Source organism: Conger conger, chromosome 2 (assembly GCF_963514075.1).
Source record: "Conger conger chromosome 2, fConCon1.1, whole genome shotgun sequence".
NCBI lineage: Eukaryota > Metazoa > Chordata > Actinopteri > Anguilliformes > Congridae > Conger > Conger conger.
This window is the reverse complement of record NC_083761.1, coordinates 43,116,711-43,131,490: the sequence shown is the minus strand read 5'-3', so window position 1 is coordinate 43,131,490 and position 14,780 is coordinate 43,116,711. Positions and strand designations below refer to the sequence as shown.

At 38.9% G+C, this 14,780-nt stretch overlaps 1 protein-coding gene across 1 annotated transcript; it reads right to left on the bottom strand.

Moving 5' to 3' along the window:
* Positions 1–5,066: 5,066 nt before the first annotated feature.
* On the bottom strand, positions 5,067–10,122 carry LOC133121225 (gap junction delta-3 protein-like). The gene is made up of 2 exons (XM_061230426.1): positions 10,001–10,122; positions 5,067–6,055 (listed from the first exon to the last, which is right to left on the bottom strand). Exon 2 carries the CDS (start codon positions 5,904–5,906, stop codon positions 5,067–5,069), a length of 840 nt encoding a protein of 279 aa, XP_061086410.1. The 5' UTR covers positions 5,907–6,055; positions 10,001–10,122.
* Between the last annotated feature and the right edge of the window lie 4,658 nt (positions 10,123–14,780).

Below are 14,780 nucleotides of genomic sequence, written 5' to 3'. Positions count from 1 at the left end.
GAAATAGATTACGAAATAAACGTCAATGTTAGTCAGAAAACAGTCGTAGCTTCATAACCAAGTGGGATATTTTGTTCCATAAATATGTCTGTATAGAATAATTAATAACAAAACAAACTTATAGTTCTACCAAACCAGAAATATGCCAGCTGGAAGTACAATGAAAGTGAGCTAAGAAAACTTCTGAATTGTATATTTTTTCTGTTTTGACATTTTTGGTGTAGAGAAATGGTGTCAAGGATTGTTAGAATATACCTTTTATTATCTGAGTCTGTGGAAAGGTGAGGGTTGTAAACTGTGAGGGTGGCAAGGTGGTGGAATTGTATTGCCCTGCTTTGAAAATTAGGGGCTGATAAGCATCTAAACTGATTATCTCATTCGAGCATCTTTTTTAACAATCTAGCATCCGTATTTTGCGGTTTATAATGTCATAGTTTGTATTATTTTAGAAATAAAATAATACAAACTATGCATCTTAGACTGTCCATGGTGGTGCAACAGGCTAAATTGCAGCGGGCTTGTGGTTGCAGTTAATTGCAGTTGCATGTTCATTGCAGTTGCAAAAGCCAAGTTTGGCCGGCTCTCGAGGAGTGGCATAATTGGCCTGCTGCTCCAGAGGGAGGGACTTGCCAGGGTTAGCTGATTGCCCCGCACAAAGCACCTCGGGCGCCTCGGAATCATGGTCATGAGCAAAGAGACGAGAAGGCTTGAAGAAGGAGTGTTGCTCTCCTTCGGGCCGCCAAGGGACAGGGTGTGGGCAGTGTATCTAACTCTAATTGGATTAGATGGGGTACAATTGGCTACCAAATTGGGAAATAAAAATAAATATGAACGCAACAATAATTTGGGACGTCGATAACACAACAGGGTTGATAGGGTTAATGCAAGTATGAAACCTCCACCCCAGCCTCTGCAATTGAGTGAAAATACCGCATTTCACATAATTATTTTCTGTGCCGTGAACTTATGATCAAAGAGATTAAGGCTACTGATGAGACATGGTCTTCAAATTAATGGGAAAAGCCATTTGGCCTCATTTACCAAATGTGAGCCGAACGATTTTGACCGTAAATCATTCAGAAATGCATTTCCACAAATAATGTGGGATTTATCAGTTTTCATATTTTTCCGTTTTTTTTTGTAGGATCCAAGCAGACTTCCTAAGTGCTCTCAGGTGTTCCCATTGTGTGCAGAAAGAAGCACACAATGGTTTTGTGCTTTTCATTCATATTTTACTTTGATTTAGAGTGCCAAAATATTTTGAATAAGCCAATTAAATAGTATAATGATTCATATAAAAAGTGCAACTTGATTCAACAATAAAATGGATGATGTTTAATTCAGGTAATCCTAATTCATTCATGCTTAATTGGAGTTATAAAACATGTAAACAAAGTTTGCTATAAATAGGGTGTACAAGTCATAGCTTTGTTGCTATGGCTGACCTCTCTTTACATTACATGTACAGTACTGTGAAAAAGTCTTAGGCACCTGTATAACTAGTATAAAAAGTAGTCAATTGCTTACAGTAATATGTTACTTTTTTAAATGAAATACAAAAATGTCTCTGTAAAATGAAATCGTTTGGAAAAAGAATGTTTGGAAATCTCAAATGTGTTCTTTTATAATAGCACACACAAAAAAAGAAACATATATATATAACAAAGTCTAGGTCTCACGGGAGGCGGGGCAGAGGAACCATGCGCAGACACCGGGATGTAGAAAAATGGCAGGTTTAATGGCAGATGAAGGGGCAGACAGAGAGTAATCAAAAACAGGCAGAGTTAAAAAACCGGGAGGTCAGTCCAAAAAAGGCAGAGGTCCAAAAGCGTGATCCAATGAGAAGAGTCAAAAGAGCAGGCAGGGGTCATAAACAAGAAATCCAGAAACAAAACAAAAACCAACAGGAAAAACCAGGACAGAATGCCACAAGGGCAAAGGCTCAGGAATGAGGAGGCTAGAACAAGGGGGAAGGAATTCAAGGGCTCAGGACTCAAAAACGGGACAAGACGAATTAGCAAGGTGCAACTGAAAAGGACAGGTATAAATAGACAAGGGAATGAGACAAACTAGGTCATGGGAGTCTAACAAATAAACATCAGGTGAAAAAGAAGCCGGAAGTAAGGAATGCAAGATTGGAAGGAAGGTTGAACTACTGTAAACACCCAAATAGTGGAGCATGCAGACAGGGGAGTGACTCGAGCTTGTAAACATTCAGACTCAGACATCACAGGGGAAGACGAGTGCAAAGACAAATGAATAGAAACAGAACACCAGACATGAATATGAAAAATAATAAAGTACAAGAATAACAATAATAAACAGACAGATAACAGGAACATAACACTAGGGTGCCTAAGACTTCTGCACAGTACGGTACATTAGAAGGTTTATTAGAAGATTTGGGTCGTGGCGTAGCCTAATTCGGAAAGAGCGCATCTTCGAAGATTTCTTTGGTGAGGCTAACAAGTCTGTTCTGACCATAGACCTTATAAAAATGGTTCTAACTGCCTGAGTTCTAACTGCCTGGTTCTAACTGCCTTATAAAAATGGTTCTCAGACACCTCCTTCTGAGTTTGTGCAACACACTGGAGCCAGAACTCAGAAGATCCACACACCGTTCCAGAACATGCTTTCTGTCCTCAGCTTCATGGGGACTGGTATATGACAGTGAAAACATTTCGCTGCCGTCTTCATGAGTAATTCTAGACTGCAACACTCTCCTATAATTTCATAATTTTGCCTCCAGTTTTATGTCAAACCATTTTTGTTTAACCTGTTCCATAGTACATGAAACTCAAGACAGTCATTTTCAACAGAATGTACAATAATCATGAAAAGAATGCAATGACATTATGTGGCTTTCTATTCAACAGCACTGTGGAGAATGAGGAAACATTCATGTATGTCCAGTAAAGCAGCATTCCTGACAAAACGAAAGCATCAGCAGGTTATAGGAGGGCCTATAAGGACACAATTCAGTCTCTGGTATCAGTACTCAGCAATTCCTCCTATCTGTTTAATGCTTAATCTCATAGTACATAGTACACCAGCATATTATTATACTGTATACCTAATTGTTACATTATTGCCCTCCACAGAAAGCTGGAAATGGATGTCAGAATTTATGGATTTAAGGAAACTTGGCAGTCTTGCGGTAATGAGGTATTAAATGCCTCAAACACATCCAATGTTCTCCTAGGTCAGTTATGAGAGAGACGTCCATGCCCGACTAATTATGAAATGTCCGAGTGCAAATAAAAAAAAATACTAGCTACATAAATTTCTTTTCATTTATATAGCCACCACAAGTTGAAATGACCGGAACCACTTAACCCTTTAAGTATAGCCCCTTTTCTTGGCATAATCCATCAAAAGCAGGCTGGCTCCTTATTTATAAGCATACTGAAAACTAACAACATAATGTATTTTGATGTTCACCAGCAGCACAACAGACTCCACGCGCATATTGAAATTGCTACAGTTTCGTTGCGCAGCTGAAAAAATGCCATGTTTCATACAAGCCTAACAAATTATACACTGTTGGAAATGTAAGGTCATTAACTAAAACGTTTTTTAGTCATGCCTGTAGTCGGTTCATTGATGAACTGAAGTTATACAGAATTGTACTTACACACGGATGGGGTTAACGCACTTTCTCTGCAACAAAATTACAATTACTGTTAAGAGACTGTTGTACCTGGGCTCATCGTGTTCTCTGAGTTAGCACATTTTTAGAATGAGAAGCTATTATTAATTTGGTCCATTATGCATTATTATGCATTTGTCTTGAAAAGGACACTGACATTACCTTACTTCTTGTAATGGATTTCCAAAATGCAGAGAAAGTGAGGTTCCCTCACATTTGTTTTATCACCCACATGTTACAAAATAAACAACTGTTGTCGCTAAAGCAATGGCATTTTAAAATAAGTTATGCAGATAGAACCGTAAGTGTTGAAACGCTTTTAAATGGTATTTCCTGTTACCATATTGATTGAAAATTGCAGGCTGAAAAAAGGAATGAATGCAAAAAAACCCTCACTGGCCCAGCCCTGGGCCGGTGACATTTAAGGGGTTCAAAATATTATCAGGCAACTCAAAACTTTAATTCAGTTTAGAACCATTCCAGAGGACATTTCAGTTCACAAGGTCAACAGCAAAATATGATGTGTTTTTAGTGAGTTCACTACATTTGATATGACATCCACATAAATACTGCTGACATTGTCTGTTGTAAGGACATCTGTGTGAGTGAATAGAAAGGATTATTGTTATTAACTTTTTGGCACATACCTTTCAATATGAGATCAAATAAGCCTTTCCTGCTTTTCTGGAATACTAAGGGGATGAACAGCACACTTTCATTTGCCTTAGTCTGCATGCTCAGATGTTTAAAAAGAAAAACATTGGTCCCACTTAAATCCATTTAAACTTTCAGTGAATTCCCTTAACCCATTCATTATTGCCCCTTTTCTTGATACAAGCTTTGAAATGACATACCCAAAATACAATAGTTACTATTCTTGAACCCTTTTGACTGCAGGCATAATCCTGGTCTCTTCTATGTGGTTTGTTTTCCAAGAGTCAGAATTATTATTATTAATATTACTGAAACAAAGTTAAGTCAACAAATACTGTTCAGAGACGGTTGTACTTGTACTCATCGTGTTCAAGAGAGTCTATACAAAACGTGGATAATAGCATTTCTATGTACAAGTACTTTTGTACAAGTATACAACGAGAAACAAAGAACAAAGATAATTCCTCCAGAGAAAGTAAACAATGGACATTCTATCAACATTTGGGCCCGTGAGACTTAAAAAGGGCTAAAAATGTAAGGAATCAATTCTAACATGCCCAGATATTAGGACATAATTCCTGCACACAGTACAATTTAGAATAGTGTAAACTTGCTGAGCATATATTATTAAATATATTTCCACAATAATCTATAAAATGTAATATATTATGCAAATATATAATATATATTACCAACGACATAGTGACATTGTGCACATTCATTTATAGTACATAGGAATTGCCAGTTCCTAATTACGGAACAATTATACAGCTATGCTGGAATTGAGGCTCTTGGTTTTGGAGTTCTTGCGACCAATACTGGAAAACTTTCCACTGCTGGTGCTGCGCACGGAGACAAATTTGTGCCTGTTGCCACTGCTCCGGCTGTCCCTGGGCGACGTGCGTCCAGAGCCCTTCAGAGCTAAGGCCTCCTCCTGGGCCAGGTTGTTCTTGTTCTGGCTGCTGTAGCGGGGCTCCCTGACGGAGAACCACTTGCAGGTGATGTGCAGCATCTCTGCAAAGCTGGCCAGGGTCGATATCACGCCCACGGCAAAGTAGAAGCAGAGGAACACCGTCTTCTCCATGGGCCGGGAGGTGAAGCAGTCCACCGTGTAGGGGCAGGGGAAGCGGCTGCAGGGGAATTGGGCCTCCACCCGGAAGCCGTAGAGCCACCACTGGGCCACCACGAAGGCCAGCTCCGCCAGCAAGCGGAAGCCCACGTTGACAATGTAGAGCCGTCGCATTTGCCTCTCCTCCTGGAAGCAGGAGGCAGAGTCCTGGCAGCGTCCTTCCAACTTCTTCTTGTTGTGGTGCACGGCGTACATGACGAAGACCATGGAGGGTGTGGAGATGAGCACAATGTGGAAAACCCAGAAGCGGTACTGGGAGATGGGGAAGGCCTCGTCGTAGCAGACCTGCTTGCAGCCCGGCTGCAGGGTGTTGCAGGCGAACTCCTCCTGCTCGTCCTCGAACATGTCCGAGGCCACGGTGCCCAGGATCAGCATGCGGAAGACCAGCATGAGCAGCAGCCAGAAGCGGCCCAGCATAGTCGAGTGGACCTGCAGAGTCTCAAACAGGTCGCTGAGGAAGCCCCACTCCGCCATGGTGAAGCTCTCCGCAGAGACAGCACCCTCAAAGCAGACCCAATCGGCGTGTCACAGCGGCAGCCTTATGATCCTCTCCACAGTCTGACTCCGAAAACCCTCGCTGGGTTTGCTATGTCCACAAGGTGCTTTCGTAAGCCAGTTCCCTCCTGCAGAGACATTTCAAAATGTTTGAAAATCGGTAGTTATTTAAACAAACATTATTTTGCGTTACAGGAAACCAAATAGTGCTGCGTTTGTGACTGTTGTAAATAGCTCATTGCTTGATCTGCCTTTTCAGACCTCCGGTGTCTGAGCGCCATCATTGAATTAGCTGGTCTATGCTTCTAAAAGCTGAAGTACAATCCTTTTTTATTTATAAACAACTATTTAGAGACAACTACTTTTACTTATGTACTGTACTCAATGTAGTGCAGCAATAATAATATAGTTGAATTGCTCCCAAGATATCTCCTAAAGCTATGCATGGATTTGCATGGAAGTTTGTCAAAAGCTTGGTGCAAGGGTGAACTTTTTACATCAAATGGCCAAGGGGGACATGGCAGCAGGTGAGGATTTTCAGAAAGAAAAGCATATAACTTCTGAACGGATTCATGTGACACTACAAAACTTTGTGGAGGAGCAAGGAAAAATTGATTCACGTATAGTAATACCAGAAAACATTACAGAAATGTTGGCCGCAGGGCAAGGAAGAACTGATTAACTTTATACCTTTCTGGCCACCAAACAAATATAGTTTCGATTGGCTGTGCGGTCTCGTAATGATTAAAATGTTTAAGAGCAGCCAGAATTTGCACATATCTCATGGCTGATTTGAGGAAAATGCGTGCATCTCCTGATATGAAGTACAGGGAAGTAATTATTCACATTTGGCGAATATCTGACATGTGGAAATGTCAATTGCATTGTGTTGGCGGATGCATGCTCTCTACTGAGAGTAATTTTCTAGTTTCATTCTGCGGGTATTGCTTTCATTATTGTTCTGCTCACTACTGGTAATGAAGCTTAAAGGACATCTTTCTCTAGAATATAAGCCATGCCACATTTCCCTCATTCCCTTCACAAATGATACTGTAACTACATTATAGTCATGCATTCAACTCAAATTTGGCACACTGAGCAGGCATAGTCCCAAACTTGATTTATTTCGAGGTCATTCTTCTATGAAAACCACCACATTTGAAATATTAAGGCAGAACACAATTTAGTCGCAACTTAATATAATTGCATGCTGCTCAGGCTTCTCATTCATTCCTCAGAAGATTAATTGCTTTGCATGTCAATATTTATGATCACTCTATATTATACATTAAGCCATGCTCATTATGCCTACCAAGCATTCTTTACAGGCATTAAATAAGATCCCTGGCTATAAGTAGCCACATCCAAAGTTGTAATTGTAATATTTAGTTTTCATGCCCAGTTCAAAGCAATATCCTTGTGTCAATGTTGTATATTTCTATATTTGTATATTGTCTCTAATAATAATTATAATGTTATTGTTATTATTATTATTATTATTATTATTATTATTATTATTATTACTATTATTATTATTATTATTTACATACATTTTATGTTATATTAATATTTATATTAATATAGATTTCATTCTGAAATGCAGAAGACGGTGAATCAATGCTTATCAGCGGTTGTCGTGTCGTGTGCTTGCTTCTGGACTGCAAACTGAAAGTACAAGCACCCTAAAGGGTCGTACATTTTCCTGAGATAACAGCAGGAGGAAATGAACAGCTGTATATATTAACTCCCTTCTCTCCCCTATCTTCAGCTGGCACCAGCAAAAACCAGGTACCCTGCAGCTGAGCCTGGCTCTGACTGTCAGTTGGAAAGGCTCATCAGAGAAGCCAAACCACTGTCACTCTAGACCACCATCTCCCTAAACCCACTTCAGGCTATGCAAGCTAATTTTCTCCATTCAGTGGCAGGTCCTAATAAAATGATAAAACCTGAAGAATATCTCCAAATATTTTTGGCCATTCCTTTCAAGTCCATAAAGCTACCCCATGGACTACCCTGTTCCCCGTAGCAGCAGAGGGCTAGAACAGTAGCGCTCCAGTGGGGAGAGGATCAAAACGCTGCAGTAATTCATATTTATCCGAAAGCTTTAGTTTTCTTGATGAGCGCATGAACGGGGTTCCTTCATTTCAGGAAGCATCTCTCTTTAAGCACCAGTGCCTCAGCTGTCGGTGTGGAGACTCACACTTCACACTGACTTCACAATGGGACGCCTTGAAGAGAAAGGCCAATGAAGAATGGCAGATATGCTGAAACACCATACCACTGCTCTGCCAGACAAGTCCATCCTCCAGACAGCCAACCAGCTTTCTACACGTGATATATGCTCTTTTACCATTGCTCAATCCCTCACTTTCTATGCTACACAGCCCGTAAACATTCAATCAGGTGCCCTGTGTGTAAAGTGTACGATGTTCTTGTGCCTGGTTACTGTGTGTGCTTTTTTAAGCCTCAGATTGACAGAAGAACCAACCCGTTGGGTAATACATTTTAGGCCAATGGATTTGAATCTTAGGTGGGGCACAGCTTTTTGAACACAAGTGCTTCAGCACAGATCCTGCCCTGTCATTTCTTGTTGCAGTTCAAAGCAATCAAGAAGTATTATCTTTAAGCATGTGACAAAAGGGCATTGATGTGGCAAGGTGTAAAGTGCAAATATATGACCAAATGCATGATACCTTTTGAAACAAAGATCCTGAACAATGAAATGTAATTTGCCAATGTGTGGAACTCAAAGGTCAGACATAACTACTATGATACCGGATACCTAAGAGTGTGATACAAATGACAATAAAATGTGTGTTTATAAGCAAATGTTCTTTCTTTACTTCAGTATTTCAAAAGACTTACTTCATCATGTAAAGATAACCTCTGGTTACACAGCATATGACCACAGAAACATCTGTATACTACTTAAGGTTATGTTCCACCAAAACGCATCTTTGGTCTTCCAGATCATTTCAGAGGCACATCAATTATCATGAGGTATGGACTTGAAAATATGAATTCCGACAAAATACGTAAATTAGCTCATTTTTCGTTTTTGTAATGGCCTATAATCTGAACCAAGTAAGATATTGTTACAATTATTTCATATTCTAAATAAGACATGGTTGAAGATTGTTTTGAGCCATTGTTTTTATCACCAGTACCCCATAGTCATTCTTCTATAAATTTCAGATTTTTCATTTAGAAAAACTATGAAATTTCAGGATCTAACAATGAGATTTGTGATTTATGCTGTACCTGCCACTAAAGCTTATAACAAGAAAAGAATTGGCTAAAAACACTCTCCTGGATATTGAGGAAGGTTTGTAAAGTTTCATGATGATAGGATAACTATGCACTGTAGTTCTGTAATATCTTCCAAAATCAGGTTTTGAGAAAATCAACTCCAAAGATAGAAATGGTAAATAATTAAACTAATCTCACCATACACATGGCATAATAAATGAAAAGGTGGTATTATCCATAAATTGAATAGTTGAGGGATGATTTGCAGCAAAAACAGAAAAAATGATTTTTTCAGTGGAACAGAACCTTAACTATTGGAATTATCCAAATATTAAAGCATATCATCTAACACCACTGAAAAACACTGGTACTATAGTAAGTGAAAAGTAATGCTTGAATCTCCTGATGTGAAGTGCACGGAAGTAATTATTCACATTTGGTGAATATCTGACGTGTAAATGTCAATTGCATTGTGTTGGCGGATGCATGCTCTCTACTAAGAGTCATTTTAGAGTTTCATTCTGCTGCTATTGCTTTCATTATTGTTCTGCTCATTACAGGTAATGAAGCTTAAAGGACATGCAATAAATAATAAACATAATACATTAATATAAACTATTACATATAATTATATAATATTGGGAACAATAATTATAATAATAGAACTAAATCGTAGTTAAAATATATGAAATCTCCGCCACCTATAATAATACCAACAAGTTTCAAAGTACTTTCATTTTCCAAAAGTTGAATTTTACGTTATTATTTGTCAAACAATTTGACCACGAATACTTTCTTATAAGGAGCAAAAAGATAAGGTTTACCTCCCTAGTGTCACTAGAATTACCGGCCGAGAAATATTGTTCGCGTAGTTTTGTGAAGTTTTCTTGACGATAATTCCGAGGTATAAGCGCTCGCGCGCTGACTGAAGTGCGAAGAGCGCTCCGTGACAATTAGTTCAATGAGCCAGGGATTCATTCGCTTCGCCTTTTGAACCGTAGAGGCACTCCCAGCTCTGCTATACACTGCCAACAAATTGAGCTTTCGCTTACTGGAAGCAAAACGAAATAGTTGGCTATATGAATAGATGGTTGATTGGCTGTATCTAACCAGATACTTGTACAGTCATGACATTCGTCCTCGTAAGGAGTATCTCCTTTCAGGAGAAAAAGAAAAAAAGGACAGTTGGCTATTGCGCGCCAAAAGTGATCATTCAATTATTTAACCATGCCCCCACCACACTCCCTCATTTTAATTCAATACACTTTAATTTCCGTACATATAACTAAACGTGGCACAATTTATTAACTGAATTAACTTATTTGTCATTGTACTGCCAACTAATAGTCATTCAGTTAATAGCCTTCAACCTCAGCTGTCAACTTTCCCTGTTTTCAACACGTTTCCCTTACACCAGTGGAACACTTATGTTCTTACTGAAATTTTATATTCCACTTTTGTCTCATCTGTTACATGGCAGATTATCTCAAAAGGCTTGGGAATAATTTATTTTTCAAATGTGAGATGAGCATTGATTTAATCTTGGTTGGCAGTGGCTTCTGCCTTGCTACTCTTCCATTAAACCCATTTTTTCCCAGCCTCTTTCTTATTGTGGATTCATGAACATTGACCTTAGCTGAGGCTAGAGAGGCCTGCTGCTGCAGGCCTTTGGATGTTCTTCTGAGATTTCCTGGATGAGTTGTTGCTGTGCCCTTGGCTGGCTACTCAGGGGAAGGAGTACACATTGAAGGGGTACACATTGACACTTTAATTGAACAAAGAATAAAAATAAAAAGCAAAGTTTTAAAAGACAAAAAAAGCAGTCATACATTAAACGTTTGAAAAGGTGAGCTTTGAGTGCTTTTATGAATGTGGGAAGTGGGATGTTTTTGTGAAGAGAGTTACAGAGAAAGGGGGTGGCAATGGAAAATTCTGGGTCATCCCAGGTCCGATGCTTGGTCTTTATGGAGGGGGTAAAGAGATTGGCATCAGCTGATTGAAGGTTACGGGGGGTGGTGTACTGGTAGAGGATGATGAGGAGGGGACCAAGCACTGAACCATGAGGGACCCCTTGTGAAATGACTTGTATAAAAGCCATATAAAGTGATAAAAGGATGTGTTCCAAAGGGGCAAATTGCAATGATAAAATCTTCATTGATTAATTGATCTCACTAGGAAAGGGATTTCTTTCTTAATTTGACAGGGACAGTGTACAGCCACTTGTTTTTTCCAGAATTAGCACAAGGTTAATTACATCTGTTGGGCAGGTAACATAAAAAACACATGCAGACAGTGATTAGTACAATGAGCTCAAATAGGCACTATCATTATACAGTGGTGTGAAAAAGTGTTTGCCCCCTTCCTGATTTTTTTTGCATGTTTGTCACACTTAAATGTTTCAGATCAAACAAATTTAAATATTAGACAGAGACAATGAAGCATATTATAAATGAAGTTTTTTATTATTAAGGGAGAAAAAAACCTACATGGCCCTCTGTGAAAAAGTGATTGCCCCCTAAACCTAATAACTGGTTGGGCCACCCTTAGCAGCAACAACTGCAATCAAGCGTTTGCGATAAATTGCAATGAGTCTCTTACAGTGCTGTGGAGGAATTTTGGCCCACTCATCTTTGCAGAATTGTTGTAATTCAGCCACATTGGAGGGTTTTCGAGCATGAACCGCCTTTTTAAGGTCATGCCACAGCATCTCAATAGGATTCAGGTCAGGACTTTGACTAGGCCACTCCACTCTTCATTTTGTTTTTCTTCAGCCATTCAGAGGTGGACTTGCTGGTGTGTTTTGGATCATTGTCCTGCTGCAGAACCCAAGTTCGTTTCAGCTTGAGGTCACAAACAGATGGCCAGACATTCTCCTTCAGGATTTTTTGGTAGACAGCAGAATTCATGGTTCCATTTATCACAGCAAGTCTTCCAGGTCCTGAAGCAGCAAAACAGCCCCAGACCATCACACTACCACCACCATATTTTACTGTTGGTATGATGTTCTTTTTCTGAAATGCGGTGTTACTTTTACGCCAGATGTAATGGGACACACACCTTCCAAAAAGTTCAACTTTTGTCTCGTCAGACCACAGAGTATTTTCCCAAAAGTCTTGGGGATCATCAAGATGTTTTCTGGCAAAATTGAGACAAGCCTTAATGTTCTTTTTGCTCAGCAGTGGTTTTCGTCTTGGAACTCTGCCATTTTTTTTGCCCAGTCTCTTTCTTATGGTGGAGTCATGAACACTGACCTTAACTGAGGCAAGTGAGGCCTGCAGTTCTTTGGATGTTGTTGTGGGGTCTTTTGTGACCTCTTGGATGAGTCGTCGCTGCGCTCTTTGGGTAATTTTGGTCGGCCGGCCACTCCAAAACTGTTCCATGTTTTCGCCATTTGTGGATAATGGCTCTCACTGTGGTTCGCTGGAGTCCCAAAGCTTTAGAAATGGCTTTATAACCTTTTCCAGACTGATAGATCTCAATTACTTTCTTTCTCATTTGTTCCTGAATTTCTTTAGATCTTGGCATGATGTCTAGCTTTTGAGGATAATTTGGTCTACTTCACTTTGTCAGGCAGGTCCTATTTAAGTGATTTCTTGATTGAGAACAGGTATGGCAGTAATCAGGCCTGTGTTTGGCTAGAGAAATTGAACTCAGGTTTGATAAACCACAGTTAAGTTATGTTTTAACAGGGGGGGCAATCAGTTTTTCACACAGGGCCATGTAGGTTTGGATTTTTTTTCTCCCTTAATAATAAAAACCTTCATTTAAAAACTAATATTTAAATTTGACTAATATTTAAATTTGTTTGATGATCTGAAACATTTAAGTGTTACATGACAAACATGCAAAAAAATAAGAAATCAGGAAGGGGGCAAACACTTTTTCACACCACTGTACATCAAGGTTAAACAACTATACCCTCATTATTAGTAAAGGACAAAGAAAACAAAAAATATTCTAATAATATATAAATATACAGTACTGTGCAGAAGTCTTAGGCACCCTAGATTTTATTATATATATATGTTTATTTTTTTTGTGTGTATAAAAGAACACATTTGAGATTTCCAAATATTTGATTTACAAAATAATTAATTTTACAGAGACATTTTTGTATTTAATTGATTTCAATTGACTACTTTTTACATAAAAACTTGATCAAGGCTATCTGAGATCAGAAGTAAGGACCCAACCAAAGTCTGCAGAAGAACTGTGGCAATTTCTCCAACATGTTTGGAACAACCTCCCTGCTGATTGTCTTATAGAACTGCAGGACATCGTTGGCTATCTCAGAGAAGTGATGCAGTTTTAATGCTGAAGGGTGGTCACAATAAATAATGATTTGATTCAGTTTTTAACTATTCTGCTCACTGACTATGTAATGTAAAATGTATAGTACGTTTATTCAGGACCTTTCATTGAATTATTTTTGAAAGAATCTTCTCTGTACAGAATGTTATACAGGTACCTAAGACTTCTACACAGTACTGTATTACATATTTCATATTATATATATATTATATATTTTGTCAACTGGATGTAGAATAAAAGTGAGCTAAGAAAAAAAAGATAAGCTGTTTATTCATGCAAGTTCAGAATTGTATATTTTTGTTTTTATATTGGAAGATGATTTTTTGACGTGGAGAAATGGTATCAAGGATTGTAAGAATATGCCTTTTATTGTGTCACTCTCTGACTCCACATTGGAAGCCGTTCACATGGCATGGGGGAACCTGCCGTTTTATGGCCCTGCTTTGCAAATGAGAGGTAGATACGAATCTAAAGTGCTGTGCTCGCCAGTGGAAAGTCTGTTTAACAATCAGGCAATGCCGTCTTGCAGTTTTATCATGTCACAGTTTTTATTATCTTATAAATATTAACGCAATATTTGGGACGTTGACATCTATATACATATTCAGTCCCTTAATTAATTCAGTACTTTGTAAAAGCCTCTTTGGTAGCAATTACAGCTTCACAGATTTGGGCAGTTTATCTCATTCTTCCTGGTAGATCCTCTGAAGCTCCATCAGATTGGCCAGGAAGCATCTGTGAACTGCCATCTTCAGGTCTCTCCACAGATGTTCTATGGGGTTTAAGTCTGAGCTTTCGGCCTGATTGGTGGAGTGCTGAAGAGATGGTCGTCCTCCCAAAAGCCTAGAGCCCAGGAAGAATGAAGATGAAATAGGCAAGGAACACCTGCAATCAATCAGCCAGCAGATTGCTGGAGACCAAAAACCCAACAGGAGCGCCCTCTAGCGATGCCAAGAAGAAACACCTGGATAATAACTGAGCAGGCAGAAACCCAATACAAAATGTTACAAAGATGCGTTATTAAAAGTACATCAGTCAGCCACAACATTAAAACCACCTGCAGTTAAAAATGCTTTAAACTGTATTAACTTGTCTATAAACACTAAATATTTCATTCTATGATATGTGTACTTATACAATCAGATAGGGAATTGTTTTGTTATTTGTTATTTAGATATCTTGGTACGCACTGGTGTTCATGATCACGTCTATCTTAACAGGTGCTCCAGGACCTGTAGAATCTTTCATATTATAAAAAAAAAAGACCACCCACCATATTTAGAAATTCATGGG